Raw genomic sequence first — 17,492 nt, 5'->3', positions numbered from 1 at the left:
AGAACACTTGAATGGGGGTACGAGGACAAGGAGCTGGGATAGGACGGAATTAAGGAACGGTGCCCAGCCACTTGAACCATCGGGGATCGAACGCCGACCTGTAAGAACTGACGCCGTCGTTGTACCGACCAGTCTTGAGGAGTTGGATCAGATGATACTATTACTGTTTGTGTAAAACTTTAAGGTATGGGTTAATATTATATATGCTAATGTCCCTCTTGGAAATACTTTTGCCCGCTGTATACCCCAACCCACCACACAGGACGCTACTGTGCTCTCCCCCAGAGTTTACTAGTGCAGGCTGGTAGACTACTCTCTCGTCTCATTCTGTGAAGTAAGTGAAGCTGTCGGATGCCATGTTTGCTTCTATATGCATCTGTGCAACGTTACGTAACAGATGAGGATTTGCCTGGTTCTTTTTTCCTTCAATAACCATAATCTTAGTCTGCTGGCGGATCTCTAACGCTAATCCCTGGTATATAAGACAGTGTCAGCACATCGTGGTGTACCAAATTTTGTTAATAAAATAGAGCACGTTGTCTAGGGACTTGAATAGCAGGCATCTCCTCTTGGTTCCACTCGAAATATCCCTTAGACGGCGTTCGTGGCACACTCATCCAGACAACTCTCGTAGCACAGTAGTCTTGCGTCCTCGGATTACAATCGATAAACCCGGGTTCAATCCACGGCCGGTGGGGGAGGGCCTGAAACGGTTGGGCACGTTTCCTTTCACCTGATAACTTTGTTTGCCTGACAATTACTGTGGGTTGCATCCTGGGGAAAGACAAGTTGTGGGCCTCGGGGACTGTGTATAGGCTCCCTGGCTGTCGACTGGGCTATGAGTAGTCTTGATAAGGAAAGTTTCCAACAGCAGCAGCAGTCTGCTGCCAAACTGGAGTTTTCTACTTTCCCTGACGACTACTGAAGTTCAGAGGAATTACTAACTCTTATTAGTTAATTAGAATTAACTAGTTATTAATTTTTAAGACTGCTCATATCCCAGTCAACAGAACTTTGGCCTCACATGTGAGGGGTCCAGGGTTCGAGACCCGTACAGCCAAGGTGAATGAAATATTTATTTCCACGTAAATGTGGATGACAATTAATAGGCTCACTGTCCCCCAGCAACAGGAATAATTATTCTACTAATGAGGTTCCTCATCCATCACACACGGGTGCTGGTAAACTAGAGATAAAATAAGATCTTATCCTATGAGATAGAGATATCTCTATCTTAAGATGGAGAGAATGAACTGATTACCTCAATGTGATATTATCAGAAAGAGCATTGAACTAGACTATATGACCTACAGTAATCCTTACCGACAACACGCACGTGGTCGACTTTCTCTGGTGATCACTTTCCCATTCCCAGCTGTTTGGTCTGGTTGGTACAGCACGGCCGCCCTTCCTGCTGGTTGGTGTTCGATTCCCGATGGTTCCGGTGGTTGGGCGCCATTCCTTCCCTCCGTCCCACCCCAGCTTGAGAGGACACATTGCGGTCCCATTAAATGTGATGGGTCTAGCCTCTCGAGTTGTCAGGAATTATGTACTAAACTGCCTGAACTTGACCGAGGACCCACGTGACAGCCTGTCAACTTAGCGAGCCGCTGTGACTTAAAGTACATCTTTTCTATGTACATCAAATCTTTTAAATGGATTATGCTGCACCTCTGCTTGCTTGGATGCCTGAAAGACAGCTTGAAGGGCTTGACAGATTGCAGAACGAAGCCTTGAGGATAATTCTTGGGTGCCCTCGTACCACAAAGATACTTAACATGAGAAAGAAACTTAATATTTCGAGCGTCGTTGATCGTGTTACTGAAATTAACTGTCAAAGTGGTATAAAAATGTTTAGGCTAACTCATCCTAACCATTGTACAGAAGCCCTCCAGAATTTCTTTATTAAACATTGTTCCAAACATTGGTCAACATTGTTCCAAATGGATAACTAAAACTGGAACTGAACTCAGAATGTATCAGATTAATAATTTGTACCAAGAGGGACAACAACGGCTCTTTTCTGCACCGTGGGAGATTACACCCTTTCTAATTTTAATCCCTTTCCACCCAAAAAGCAAATTAGAGATCAGCCCAAGCTTCGTCTTGAGGCAACGCTCAGCGCCTTAAGCCATATTGATGCTCTCTCCACAGAGCATTCTTTCTTTCAAATCATATACACTGATGGTTCCCTACACCACACCACGGGTGCAGCTGGAAGTGCAGTTGTCCTAACAATGGGCGATGGCCTATACTTTGAGTGGGGAGTCCGTATAAACAACTGGGCCTCTACCCTTCAGACCGAACTATTTACATTGTTCCTTGCACTGAAATGTGTACAAGTCTCCAAACTTGATACATTAATTGTAAGTGACTCTTTATCATCCTTAATTGCTCTCAACTCTTTAAGACATAACTGTAACATGCTCGTTTGAAGCTAGACACAAACACAACAAAATTATTAATTATGGTAACAGAGACCATTTCATGTGATCTTCATCTCATGTTGGCCTCCGAATGCACGATAGGACTGATAAGTTAGCCAAAGAATCTGCCTTTAAAGGAGCCGTTGAGTGTAACCTTGGATTGTCAATGAGCAATCTGAGAGCAGCAGTACACCGAGAACTTCAACAAGATCTTGTAGATCTGAGGCAAAGTTAAATTGACACCAGTAATTCCATCTATCATCATACTATCATGCAAGAGGAGTCACACATCTATGGATCATCCAATAAAATCAGCAGACTTCTAGATGTTACTACTGCTCGGCTTAGACTCGGTTACAAGTAGCTCTGAGAATTCTCATTATCTGCCGATGTAGACCTGACCAAATGTAAACTGTGTCAATAAAATTATTCGCACACCCTCCGTCACTATGTGATGGAGTGCGAAAAGATACGTGAATTTAGAGACAATTCTATAACCAATGTTCCAACGATATGTAAATATTTCATTCAAATTTATTTATTTATTTATTTATATATATACAAGAAGGTACATTGGGTTTGTGAGAATACTAAAAACTAACTCTGCACTGATAAGTCCAAAATCCAGTTGGAAAATTCCCGATGAAAAATGGAGGGAACACTTGATAAACCACCGGCTTCCTGTCCCCGTTGAGGCTAATATAGAGACATGTGGTGACCTTCAGATATGACTTATTCTGGGAATTATATATAAGCAATGAATAATAATATATATACGAGCTGTGTGGTACAAAGAGACGGCCTTGGGAGAATGTACCATCTATACATCAAAATATAACAACAATTAATATATCGTAATGTCTTGTAGGCCTAAATATTTAAACTAAAATTAATGAGGCTGAACTGTTATACGAAACACAAGGTATACGAAACGAGATTAACCAGACGATACGAACCGATCTGTGTACGAAGTGAACACCACAAATAGTGGCGCAAGTGCCAGAGTGCAACACCTCTGTAGGCCTGTGTAACACCTGTATAGGCCTATGCAACACCTGTGTCGTGTGTGGCGGAGAGGATGACGTGACGGGAGGGGGATGAAGTGTGACGTGAGGTGTGAGGAGAGACATCACCATGATGGAGCTGACAGGAGTGCCACCACGAGTGAGTCGTGGGACTGGCACCTGTTGATGTCTGAGTGCCATAGTGTCATAATATATTTATTTATTTTAATTAGTTTGGACCCTATAGCCACCCTGTGGTGGCCAGTTGCATTGAGGTTCGATTAACGTAATGGGTTCCCTTGGGGTCAGGTTCTGGACCCCAATGTACACAGTTCTCTTGTTCTATGGCATCGCTGTTCTTTAAAACTATCCTATCCTAACCTATCCTGTCCTGCCTTATCATAACCAAAAATAGATTAACCTATCCTATGCTGTTCTTTCCTAATCTTGCCCGAAACGCTGTGCGTGCTAGTGGCTTTACAAGAATGTAAATTCAACTTATTTTCTATGTTCTCTGTTAACCCCCAATGTACCTTCTTGTATATAAATAAATAAATCTAACCTCTTATCCTATCATGTCATATCCTATCCTAACATATCTTATACTAATCTGTTATATCCTAATTCAATGTATCCTCTTCTAACATAAAAATAAAATTTAAATGTTCGTTGTAATATATACTCTGAGGTGTGTAACGTCGATGTAATGTCGTGGGCTCGACTCTCAGGAACTTGGAACTTAAGGGCCCTGACGGCTGAGTGGACAGCACTTGGGGTTCGTAGTCCTAAGGGTCCTTGTTTGATCCCTGGCAAAGGCAGAAACAAATGGGCAAAGTTTTTTTTTCGCCGATGTGCCTGTTCACTTAGCAGTAAATAGGTACCTGGGAATTAGACAGCTGCTACAGGCTGCTTCCTGAGTGTGTGTGTGTGAAAATTAGGATTAAGGACTTGCCCAAAATTCTATGCATCCTAGTGGTTGTACAAGAATGTAAGAACCCTTGTACTGTACCAACAATATGCATCCTAGTGGTTGTACAAGAATGTAAGAACCCTTGTACTGTACCAACAATATATCTTGGATAAGTCGCTCCACAAAATTGTTGTTTGGATTGTCGACTTTCTATAGTGTCTTTGCCACTTAGTTTCGTCTAATTTTGTTATAAAATTATATTATTTCAAAGTAAAAATTAAATTTTTCAATTTTTTTTTGTTTCATGCACGTGTGCCTGTGAGCTTCCTGTCACTGATAAAACAAATGATTATTTTGCTCTGGGTGAGGTTCCTGTCCATGCTCCGTAAGACCTTTAGCAGGTGTGCTAAAGGTCTTAGCATACCTGCATTACTATTTGACGGATGTAACCCCCGTCAAACTCCCCAAATGATAATGTCCTGAAATAATACAAAGCAAGTGTAACAATATTTCAAAAGGGGATTACAATTACAGTATTGTAATAATGAAGCTTCCAAACATATTATTATTATAATTAGAAATATCTCATCTGTTCTAATCGAATTAACTTATATAATGTTTTACTTATACTGTGTATTTATCTTTTCCTTGCAGAATGACCCTGGTCTCAAACTACTACTCCCATTGTATCATTTCCTGCAAAATACTTGCTTAAAAGCCGCTTTTAAAATCCTCGTTGAGGGTTTTCCAAAGGCCCAGTATATCATAGATAACCTCAATGTACATGTTAAACCTACAATGAAATTATTAGACTTGCTATATCAGATCCATAAGAGAGTTAAAACGTCTGGAAAATGTCAAAAAAGGAAAGGAAAAGGTGCATATGGCTCTAATGTACAGCCACCAGAAAAGAGCTTGGCATGCAGGAGATCACAACAGATAACCAATATTGAGGAGAATGCTCATATCCTCTCCCAAGTTACAGTGGAGGATTTGCTAAATGCCGACTGTGAAAAATGTAAAAAGCTACTGGATTTAGATTTAATGTTTGTTTTAAATATGATCATTAATGACACTGTTCAGTATGCTTTGGATTATTCTGTGCTTGAAGCCATTGTTAAGGTAAAAGATATCAGGAAAACAATTTTCCATCCTCAATTCAGTTTTAGTGAGAATGACTTTGACCAAAATCTGAAGGGGTTGGTTGATGCAATGCGTACGTTGTATTCACACCTAGGTTACTCGGAGCAGCAACTGCAGCATGAAGAAAAAGCTTGTCGCCAGAAAGCTAAATGTGCTGGTGATATTGCCCCTGCAATAATAGGTTTGTAATAAATTAATGTTATTCATGATTGCACGGTTGTCCTCATTGAGCTAAAGTTATGTGTTATGTACAATAAACATCATTTGCGGTTTACTCACATATGAACATTTTATTTTTTGTGTAATGTGTCTTTTACACTTACATATTCTTTAATTCTTATTCATGAGATTCAATTACTGTATTTGTCATTAGATGAACTACGGTGTGAAATCCATAAGAAGTATGCAAATACTCAAGGCTTCATTCTTCCCAATATTTCAAATTCACAGTAAGTAGATACCAATTTTTACTGTTGGGTATAAATTAATTACCATTTAATAGTTGTTCAATATTGTATTCATAGTATTGTAACTGAGGATAGAAAGATTTCACATACTATATCGTATATTCATTATTGTACTGTGTTCAATCATGATTAAGGCAAAGAAAGCAGCACAAGGGCATGTCCACACCCTTCCATCCAATTGGACTGATCAGTACAACAAAGGCCTTGTATTTTCCTGGGTCAGCGTTCGATTCTCAGTGATCAGGGTATTTTATTTTATTTTATTTATTTTTATTATTTTATTTATATATATACAAGAAGGTACATTGGGTTTGTGAGAATACATTGGATAGTACAGTATATACATTCTTGTAAAGCCACTAGTACGCACAGCGTTTCGGGCAGGTCCTTAATCTAGCAGATAATTTTAAGTAGGTAAATTCAATCAGAATTGATAAATGATAATGATGCATTACAAGAGAAAAATGAGATGAGAGAGATAAGTAGGTATATTAAAGCACATTGTTATATTAAAGCTCTGATTGATTACATTGACAGCTTGATTAGTAATTTAAACAAGGTTAATAGACACCATACAGCAGATTGACAGCACATATAAGACAGCAATGATCACAATGGTAAAGATGTTCAGATTGGGTACATAAAGATTGGGAGACTGGGTAGCAAAAGATACAGATAAACAAGATTTATAAACACCATACAACAGATTGGCAGCACATATAAGAAAACAGAATGATCACAATGGTAAAGATGTACAAATTGGGAACATAAAGGTTGGGAGATTGGGTAGCAATTGATACAGTGCAATTTTAAGGCAAAAAGTGAAAAACTATGAAGATGAAATTAGGTACTTTTTAGTATTGATTTTGAATGATGTAAAAGTTGGACAGCTTTTCAATTCAGTAGGGAGTGAGTTCCATAAACTGGGTCCCTTTATTTGCATAGAGTGTTTACACAGATTAAGTTTAACTCTGGGGATATCAAAGAGATATTTATTTCTGGTGTGGTGATAATGGGTCCTATTACATCTGTCCAAGAAGAGTTTCAGACAAGGATTTGCATTTAAGAACAGGGTTTTGTAAATGTAGTTGACACAAGAGAATTTGTGGAGTGAGATTATGTTTAGCATGTTTAGGGAGTTAAACAAGGGGGCTGTGTGTTGTCTGAAAGCAGAATTTGATATTATTCTGATAGCAGATTTTTGCTGGGTGATGATGGACTTGAGGTGGTTTGCAGTGGTTGAACCCCATGCACAGATACCATAGTTGAGATAGGGATAGATTAGTGCATAATATAGAGAGATGAGAGCAGAGTTAGGAACATAATATCTGATTTTGGAGAGTATACCAACTGTTTTAGAGACTTTCTTAGTTATGTGTTGTATGTGGGTACTGAAGTTGAGTCTCTTGTCTAGGAATATGCCAAGAAACTTTCCATCATTTTTATATTGGGCACCATCCAATTTATATTGGGTATTTGGGCACCATCCCTTCACCCCGTCCTCGTATCCTCGATCCTTGTCCTTGTATTCCTTTTTTAGTGCTAGTCATACTGGCTTGGCACTTTCTCTTGATAATTACCTTATTTTCCACACCATTGTTCAAATCTTATTTGTAATTAAAATATACAGTATAATCATTATGTAAGGGTATTGTGAAGTTCAGTCATATATATATATATAGTCTATTCACACAGAAATCACAATAGCGTGATGCGTCATATTTATTCATCATCACGGCCCTTGTGGATTTGTTTATATAGTGTATGTTTGTTTTAAATTTGTGTAGCTACAGGAAGATAGCTATAATTGTATAATTATAATTGTGGTGTTCTGTCTTTTGTATATTATATCACAATTTTGAAACTGTTAAGTTACGGTATATGTTACCTCTTCTGGAGAATATTCTGTCCTCCTTATTAATGTAAATAATTTTGTTATATTTCTATACTGTGACCTTGTGTTTTGTTTTTATCAGGTTGTATGAACTCTTCCCTGTAAATCTTATCCTAGTACAGTGGGCTTCATTTTCAACTCATAACTGGGGATCCCGGGTTCAGTTCCTGGGTTGGACCGATATGATTCAGCCTGTTTCCTTTCACCTAATGTACCAGTTCACCTAGCAGCAAATAGGTACCGGGAGTTAAGCATCTGTCATGGGGTTGCATCACAGGGAAGATCAGTAGTTTGATCTTGGGAGACCTCGATACAAGCTTGAAGTACTGTATATATATTCACAAGCTTCCTGTCCCTGACAAAACAAATTATTATTCAGTATTACTTTACAGGCTTATACGTTATAGCATTTTTCTGATATTCCACTGGAATTGTAAAGGAGTGGACCATGACAGGGCAGTGACAATTTACATACATGTAACAGGGACCTTTTTAGATGTGCCTGTTGTATCATATTTATGTTAGAGAGGCACTGGAAAAATTCTGTCAAACCCAAAGTGACCATGGAATGTTCACTCATAAAAATTTGAAATATCTTCAAATTTGAAGAATTATGTGAAAGGGTATTAAGAGCCTCTGATAAGGAAAGAGAGATAGAAGTGGTTTTGGATAGTAAGTTGTTGTAACGTATGTTATTTGTTGGCAATGTAGTGACGTGTTGTGATAGCTGAGATGAAGCCTGAAGTAGGACACAGAGCTGGAGTGAGGCTGGGGGTAGAGAGCTCGGATGCTTGGTGAGAGCGTAGAGCATGGAGCTCTGAATGTGAGCGAGGTCAAAGAGCTCAAATGCAGGACGAGAGAGTGGAAGCTCAATGTGGGCGGAATCTGGCTGTCTGCTAGACTGAAGTGTCTTGTGAGGATAGGAACTGAACTTGTCGAGTGTTACATTGTTGCTGGTGAATGTTAATGGGTGTTGAAGATGTGCAGTATCTCTAAAGCATTTGTGCTGAACTACTATACAAGTTTAGACTGATGGCGATCCAGAAATTCATGGCTTTATATAACAAGTTTCTCCTCACCTTGTCCAAACCGACCAGTTTGGAAGAGAGATTAATTGTAATTTGCTGTACACTTGGGAATTGTAATTAGTGGACTTAGGATTAGTGTAGAACTTCATAGAATGTGGAACACATAGAGATAGGTTATGATGAATTAACGAGAACATCTAATTATCTGCACTAAAGCAAATGAGAATATAGAACGAGTATATTACTTTTGAATTAAGTTGTTACATTGTCACCAGAGGACCACTTAAAGGGTATTATAAGGGAACACTATGCTATCAAATTTAAGAACCGAAATAAAGAAAGTTCATGCAATTTATGACACCAGCACATTCAACAAATTCGAATGGGGCAAAGACATGCTACTAAATGACTCCCAGAACTTAACCTGAGCTACGAGGAGAGGCTGGAGGCGTTAAACATTCCAAGTTTAAAAGTTAATAGGACAGGAGGTGATATGATCACTACATACAAACTTGTAACTGGAATCAAAAGACTTTATTAAAATGAATTTTTGGGGTTTGATTAAATTCCTCTGTTGCTTTTGTAGTTCTTTACCACTTTGTTGCAAGATATAGTACTGTAAAGGTGTTTGTGTTGTACACATTATTTCCTATCCAGTTCTTTAATTCCAGTTAAGTATTGCACTTGCTGTGACTTTCTTATGAGTTTTGTGTGAAAGTAGTTGAGTATGTAATTACCTAAGGGTAATTACATAAGTGCAGTTACAGCATGAGAATTATGCTCGTGGTGTCCCATCTTCCCTATAATCTTTGTCATATAACATTTTGCACATTTAACTCGAAATAAATGCAGAAATGTGGCAAGAGGTTGGGCCCTTTTTTTGTACTCTAAATTAATAACTGATCATGGATTTGGTTCTGATATGGTAATTATTGTTTGTACTAATTTGGTTCCAGCCAATAATATAAATAATTTAATACCTGTATTAAGAGTTTGCTTAATATATAATGTGAAACAGTGACAGTAATGTCTAATTTTGTGTTTAGATGCAATTTTTATTCATCTTGTTTTCCGCAGAGATCCATCTGAGCCTGTAATTGAAGATCTTGAGCAATTCATTCGAAATGAGAGCAGCAAGATTGAGGAGAAGTTGCCTATATTGCTGTGTGGTAATCGTGGCACAGGGAAGTCTCTAATACTAAAAAATTTGGCTTTCTTATTTGGTTGTACTCGTGTCGGTGTTGATTCAACTTTTTGTCTTGTGCTATATTTAGATGACTGGGACAAAGGTGCTGAAGCAGAATTCTGGACTCAAATATTTAAATGTGTTACATGTTTAGCTCCAATTGCTGTGAGTAAATATGGCTTTGATTCCATAAAAGCTGTAATAGGAATGTATATAGATAATATTCTCTTTTTGATTAACTGGGATAACAATGTTGTGGGCCCTATACGCAAGGAAATGCAGCGAGGGACATGGGTAATTACGTATCATGGTTCACATTCTCCCTCTGTAGATTGGCAGATACTCAAAGTGAAACCATACGAAAAGATGCAAGTCCAGGAAATATTACGAAGTGAAAATTCAAAACATACTGAGGATGTCATTCGCTTGTATAATAGCTGTGAATACAAAGATATCCTCACATCCATAGATATGATTAAAATTTTCAGTGAATTGAAGAGTTCTGTTACCATTGGTACAGAGTTTGAGATTGCAGAGTCATATGTGGCTAAGCAGATATGCAGTTCTGTAGAGGATTTAGAGGTAAAACTAATAAAATTGGGAAAAGTTGCATTCGGTACTATTTGCCAAGGAAAGTCTGTCTTTAAGGAAAGCGATGCGAATCAAATTCCTAGTGAAATTAAGGAAAGGTTTCTTGGGCCTCATGGATGTGGTTTAACTTTTATTCATCTTATTGTTCAGGATTTTATTGCAGCAAAATATGTAATTTCAGACCCAAGTATAGCTTGTCTTCAATGGCTTAAAAGAGTTCATTCTTTCAAGAGAGTATTTAAATTTGCATGTTCTTTGTGGTGCAAAGACCGAGATCAGTTGAAAGAAAATTTACACTATGTAAAGGAATATCTGATTCATCTATTCAATATAAAAGAACTAATAGAGGAAAACAAAACTAAGAAAACGCAGGATTGCATGTTCGTAAACCCGATGAAAGATCCATTCACGCATTGGCAGTTTATTGTTCAGCTTGACAATGCGTGTGATGGGCGTAGAGAGATTTTAGAGCTGTTGGCTAGTCTCCTCTCTCATATTCCATGTTGGTCATTTAATACAGATCAGTACTTAGATAATGGAAAAATTAAAAGAATAGAGAAAATTTTGAATAAGGTAAAATTAAGTGAAGATTCCCCAGTATTGATTAGGCTAGAAAGTAGTAAAGACATGAGCATGCTTATTAAATTATGGAATAAGATAAAAAATATTCAGAGTATATATAACTGTTGCAGTGTTAAAATTGTAGTAAATTACAATAGCAGCATTTCTCTAGTACACCCCAAGAGCGTGTCAGAGTTCTTTAGTGTAATCACCAAAGCTCACAGTCCAGTTTACATCACAGAATATACAGGGCCTTTACTTTGCTCAAGCATTCCAGAGCTGCAATGTAAGTGCATTGAGAAATTAAAGAGAGTGAATGTGACTGTGTACGATGTAAATTCTTTGCGGAAACTTTTGTCTTGTAAAGGCCTATCCTCCCTGAGAGATGTATTTGTAAGAGTTGATATTATTAATTATGAAAAAGATGTTTCATACAGAAAAACTGAAGTTGCTGAGCATATCAACTTGAATCTCACTATCAAATATTTTAACAATATTCAAAATTTATTGGATAGTTTTAAATTTCCTCAGCAGTTATCATTGAGTATCCATGATTTATTTATTGAAGAGAATTTTAAATTGGATCTTTCTGTTTTAGACAGTGTAGAAAGTCTTTACATTAGGTGCAAACCAAATATAGAAGACATGAAGCATAAAAGTGCATTTTCTGTTCATGAGGAAGCTATGGAAGTTGATGTACCTTTTGCACCCTCTTGCCCAATTGGAACACTTGCGAGAAGTAATTGGATGTTTCAACTTGCTATGAATCTCTCCCTTCCTCCAAGCCTAAAAAGACTCATGCTGAGGAATGTTGAATTCTACAATGACTCTAATAACTATCTGTTGCTGAACTTTTTCAAAAAGTACAACATAGACAGACTGATGATCTTAGATTCTTTGCTCTCTTTAAAAGGTGTCAGAAAGATTATAAGTACTTATTCTGAAGGTCTTAAGGATGATTTAGAGACAATGACAAAAAAATTAAGAGTAGATAGATCAAGCAGTTGTGAAGTCCGGGAATTAATTGCTAAAAATCCAAGGCTTTCAAAAGAAGAACGGGAGGAAAGGCGATGGAAAAAGCCAACTGGGAAGGAAATAATAATAACATCGGAGGTGGACTTGTGTACAAAGTGTACAAGATTTCCTTGTGTATGTCCACCACAGGAGGGAGTTGACAGCCGTGATACCTTTGAAGATCTCATTTACCTAATTGAAGATATTTATTGTTATGATATTCTAAATTTCTCATATACAAGTAATATCTTTACTATCAGGAAAAATTTGTGTGGTGATCTCCGAGTCCACTGTATCACAACTATGCTGACTGATGACGTTGCTTCTGTGATGGGTTCCTCAGATAATTGGTTAAGTAAGCTCTTTCTGACATTAACTTTGGCACAGAATATCTGCTTTGATTATACAAATCTCTCTTATAAAGGTGTTAAGGATGTCATTCATCACCTGAAGACAGTCAAAAAGAGTCTTGATACGCCCGAGCCTTTCTCTTTGACAATAGGATCAACATGGCATCCTTTATCCAGTGATACATTATCTTTAAGCAGTTTTATTGAGTTTGTTGAAGGTGAGACATGCTTAGAGCAGCTGAAATTCTGGTGTATGTGTACAGGTAAATGCTTTATTTTGAGGAAAGCTCTCAGTGGTAAGATATATGTGGACGATAAACTTATAAAAGAAAATGGTTAACATAATGGCGGCAAGTCCAAGAGGTAAAGTATTGCAAGTGGAGTGCTCTGGGGCCATGTCCTGGGATCTCTCTTATTTATCATGTACACAATTATATAAAAGATTGACTCATGGAAATACACAGCATTAGCAAATTTGCCATGACACTAAAGTAGGGTGGGAAGGAATCTGAGAAGACTCAATATTACCACAAGATTACTCTGATAAGAACTCTTGTAAATACTGTATAAAAAATATATATATATATATATTTTTTTTAATATGTATAAAAAAATTCCAGATGCAATTTAACATTAAATGTTGAATTCTAAACCTAGGAAAGGATAATAGAGTTACCAGATATCGGCTGGATAATGTTGAAACTACAAAATCTGAATGCAAGAAAGATCTTAGTGTCAGTGAATTTTTGACAAAGCATAAATATATAAATGCTCAAAATAAGGCAGATATGATGCTAGGACACATAGCAAAAAGTTGGTAATCAAACATCTAATGTTAGTATTCAGCATTATCTTGCCTTTGTTATGCCCTTTTTTGATTATGCTGTTCTGTTTCGGCATGCACTATGAAATGAACAAAAATTCGCTAGACAATATACCGAGAAGGACAGTGCTAATCTGGGCATTAGAGTCATTGAACAAATTGCCAGGAAATAATTACGTGGGATCACTGGATTGTTTTAAGCATAGGTAAATGTGTATGACTGTGCCCGAATATGCTCCACACAAACAAGGAGCAATGGTTTCAAGCTCAACAATATAGGACAGAGAACAGGAGATGATTTTCACCCACAGGGTTATAAACCCATGGAACTGCCTACCCGCCGAAGCCGTAAATACCAAAAAACTTTTAACTTTTAAAGTACAGCTGGCAAATGGGGAGAGGGGGGGGGGGACCTTCGACAAGCCTCCAGCTTCCTGTCCTCGTCGAGGCCACTAGTCTTAGTGGCTCTCGGGTAAACTCAGGTAAATATAAAAAGGAATTGCCTTGCATGGGCCAATAGGCCTGTAGTTTCAGGTATTCTTATACTGTATTCTGAATTTGGTAGACATTTCTCTGGTCTGTTTTGAATAAAGTAATGGAAATGCTCTGCTGCAGAATATTTATTTTGAATATCTTCTTCTCATTCTGTCTGTGATGTGAGGAAACCTTTGCAAGTTCGTAGAACAAGACTCATACAATGTACCTAGTCAAGATATTTGTATTATTGTTCAGTATACTGGTATAATTGTTTCTTTTTTACTTTATTACACTTGTCTCAATTCTTTCATTCATATTATACTCTATTTTGCAGTGAAATTGCACTTGAGATACAGTATAGTGCTAAGAGTTATGCCTTATCTGGTGCATTAAGTGTGAGGACAGGTTGCTTGTATAAAGAATAGTATAAATAATTACTCAAGTTAGTGCTTTTAGTGAAGCATAATTTGCAGTGTCTTTCAATTAAAATATGTACCTGTTAAGAATGTGAAAATTTGGGCTAGTTTAGTTACTGTATTTCATTCATATTGTATTACTGTATTTTCCAGTGTAATTGTGATTTTCAGATTACTTTTTTTACCAGGCTTTAAAGTTTGTATAAAGTAAAAGGTTTTCAGATGAACCTTTAAAATTGAGAACTGGCAATATTACCATGAGGTTATATTTTGCTGTTAGATGTTGTTTTTATCCTCATTTGATTTAGGGGGGCTATGATGGCAGGTGAGCCTGAAGTGGCCAGTGGTGCCTTTAAGGGTAAAATGCAAAGCCTTGTGGCTATGTTCACATTGCATGTCAGTGTAAGTTAATGTGCCTTCTGGCAGTGGAACAGACTGTAAGGTGGATGTTTCAACTGGTCAGAGTTAGTCATAACGCTGGCCCGAGCATCACGTGACTTTGATGTGGGTGCCACGCGGGTAGCAACACACATTTGGTGAACGGTTTTCTTCTGTGTGATCTGTTGCAATCTACGGCTTTGTCTCATAATGTCTAGCAATTGTAGTGTTATGTTGAATATGGTCACTTGTGAGCATTATCTCTGAATAACAATAGTTACCATAACCCCTTTCCACTATTGGCTGCTGCCCAGAGGCAGGATACCCCAAACATTTACAAAACCTGTACACCTTTTCTCAATCATGGTGGGTTTGTTTACACTTATTAAACAGTGTGAAGCCATTTATAATAATAATCTTGGCTTGTGAAATTATGAAGCTCGTAAATTATTTAATAAATGTAAACAAAACCGCCATGATGGAGGAAGGATGTACAGGGTTTGTAAGTGGCTGCTTATATGCGTGATGAATTCTGGCTGTGGAAAGGAAAGACATGTCTTAGTGATGCCTCTGTCTCTGGTGCTTCTTGCCCCCATTTTCTACTTTGTCCATGTCAATATATTTCTTGTTAGCATTGTTAGTTAAAGTTTCCATGTTCAGTGTATTTTAAAATTATTTTATAAATTATTTTTTTTTAATAATAATTCTCATACTAATCGATAAAAGAAATTTTGACACTGAAACAAAAAGTTTACTTTTTCATGGTGAAATCAATGAAAAAAACTGAGACTGACCTTGTTTGTGTTTTAATAGTTTATAAGCCATTTTGACTAATAAATTTGTAATGTTTTCCTGGATTATACTCTAAAATATTTGAGTGATAGGTTTGAACTTTAGGCTTAAGTGTTAAGTTTGGGTTATAGGTTTTATATCGGGTTGTTTTCACGATTTGACTCCCATAAACGGGAGATAGTACAGATAGTACTCTCTGTACTATCAGGTTAGATAGTAAAGTTGGGTTCGTTGTCAACGCACAATCGAGAATTCTGGGTTAGAATCCCAGGCAGGACAGAAATGGTTGGGCACATTTCCTTTCACCTAATGGCTCTGTTCACTTAGCAGTAAGTAGGTACTCAGGAGTTAGTCAGCTTGTTGTGAGGGTTGCATCCTGGGTGGGGTCAGTAATTCAGCCAGGCGGGGGGGGGGGAAACCATGATAAAAGCCTAACGTGTATGAACACACTCGGGCTTCCTGTCCCCCCAATACGACGAATTATTGTATTATGGATGATAAAATTTGAAGTGGTTTGTTTAACTCGAAGTGTTGACACCTAGGCAACCAACCTAATGTATAGAGGCTAGTGCTCGGTCTGAGGCAGTGTCAGTATTGTGATATAGTGCTGTACAGTACTTTTAATTTCACTCAATTGTCAGAATTTTGATGATGTGGTTGACAGCATCAAAACTGCAGTGCATAAAGTGTGAGGACAGGTTGTTTATGTACAGTAGTTTACAAAATTATGCTCTAGTTTGTGCATTAAGTTAAAACATAACTTAACCCCTCCACCTAGTGCCTCCTCCCCTTCCTGGGGGGTGGAGGCCTGGTCGAGGACCGGGCTGCGGGGACACTAAAAGCCCCGAAATCAACTCAAGATAACCTCAAGATAATAGATCATGCCTATATCATGGGAATATTCATTTCTTATACTTTTCAGGCATAAGCAATTATGAAAAATACTAGGCATATAAGAATAAAAAGTGTTACATTGCAATACTTAATGAGGTCACCTTAAACCAATTACAGTACAGTGCTAACATTTCTTACAATGAAACCCACAACTTTTACCTAACTCCTGGCAACCTATTTACTGTAAGGCCAGCAAAAGCATCAGGCGAAAGGAAATTTAGCTCAAATGCTTTTATTATGTCATAGGAATTGAACTTGGTACCTTTGAGTTGTGATCCAACTGCACCACAGATAATAGTGTTCTTGGCTTTGAATGAGGAGGAAGTTCAAAAGTTGTGAATGAGTAACTGAAAGATAAGAAAATTGAATTATTTATTTATTTATTTATTTATTTATTTATTTATTTATTTATATATATAAAATTTCTTACATTCTTGTACAGCCACTAGCATGCATAGTGTTTCGGACAAGTCCTTAATCCTAATTTTCACACATACACACACACACATTCCCCAGGAAGCATCCTGTAGCAGCTGTCTAACTCCCAGGTACCTATTTACTGCTAGGTGAACAGGAACATCAGGGTGGAAGAAACTCTGCCCATTTGTTTCGCCTTTGCCGGGGATAGAACCCAGACCCTTATGACTACAAATCCCAAGCGCTGTTTACTCAGCCGTCAGGTCCCCAATTATGTAGGAAAAGGCAAGGTTATGGAATATTGTGGATTTTAGAAACTTAATGAGTGGCTAGATTTAAATTTTAGGATAAAAATAGTGGGGGGGGAGGGTGGGAGAGATTCTGCGAATTTTGCTCACACCAACAGAGTTCAATTCTTTTGTTTTGGTACATTATTATATGGTTTTGTCTGGCAGTAAATTGATGCCTGGAAGCCAGGCAACTGTTGTGGGTTGCATCCTGAAGATCAATAGTTGAGCCAGAGGGCCCTTTAAGCTTAACAAGCTGTACACCATAGCTCGTGCTATTTGGAAATGTTGTTCCGAGAAGCTGAAACTAAAACAACCACCACCATCACCTTACAAGCTTCTTTTGATTATTGGACACCAAACATGTTATTATCAACAGTTTATTTATTTAAATTCACTACTATTTGTGTTAAAGCTTTAATACTGTGTACAGT

At 37.6% G+C, this 17,492-nt stretch overlaps 2 protein-coding genes across 2 annotated transcripts in view; both read left to right on the top strand.

Annotated features, from left to right (window-relative positions):
- Window positions 1–3,359: 3,359 nt before the first annotated feature.
- LOC123769938 (uncharacterized) overlaps window positions 3,360–17,492 on the top strand; it is a 15,050-nt gene continuing 917 nt past the window's right edge. The window contains exons 1-4 of the mRNA XM_045761409.2: window positions 3,360–3,590; window positions 4,995–5,664; window positions 5,857–5,932; window positions 9,950–17,492. The exon at window positions 9,950–17,492 is cut by the window's right edge and continues 917 nt beyond it. Coding sequence (XP_045617365.2) covers window positions 3,561–3,590; window positions 4,995–5,664; window positions 5,857–5,932; window positions 9,950–12,914 — 3,741 coding nt within the window. The 5' untranslated portion in view covers window positions 3,360–3,560 and the 3' untranslated portion in view covers window positions 12,915–17,492. The remainder of the gene's footprint in view (window positions 3,591–4,994; window positions 5,665–5,856; window positions 5,933–9,949) is intronic.
- The window catches only part of LOC138350388 (uncharacterized), a 36,482-nt gene continuing 31,908 nt past the window's right edge, over window positions 12,919–17,492 (top strand). The window contains exons 1-2 of the mRNA XM_069301011.1: window positions 12,919–12,937; window positions 13,232–13,387. Of these exons, the coding sequence (XP_069157112.1) occupies window positions 12,919–12,937; window positions 13,232–13,387 (175 nt within the window). The remainder of the gene's footprint in view (window positions 12,938–13,231; window positions 13,388–17,492) is intronic.

This window comes from Procambarus clarkii, chromosome 45 (genome assembly GCF_040958095.1).
Source record: "Procambarus clarkii isolate CNS0578487 chromosome 45, FALCON_Pclarkii_2.0, whole genome shotgun sequence".
NCBI lineage: Eukaryota > Metazoa > Arthropoda > Malacostraca > Decapoda > Cambaridae > Procambarus > Procambarus clarkii.
This window is presented reverse-complemented; position numbering and strand designations above follow the sequence as displayed.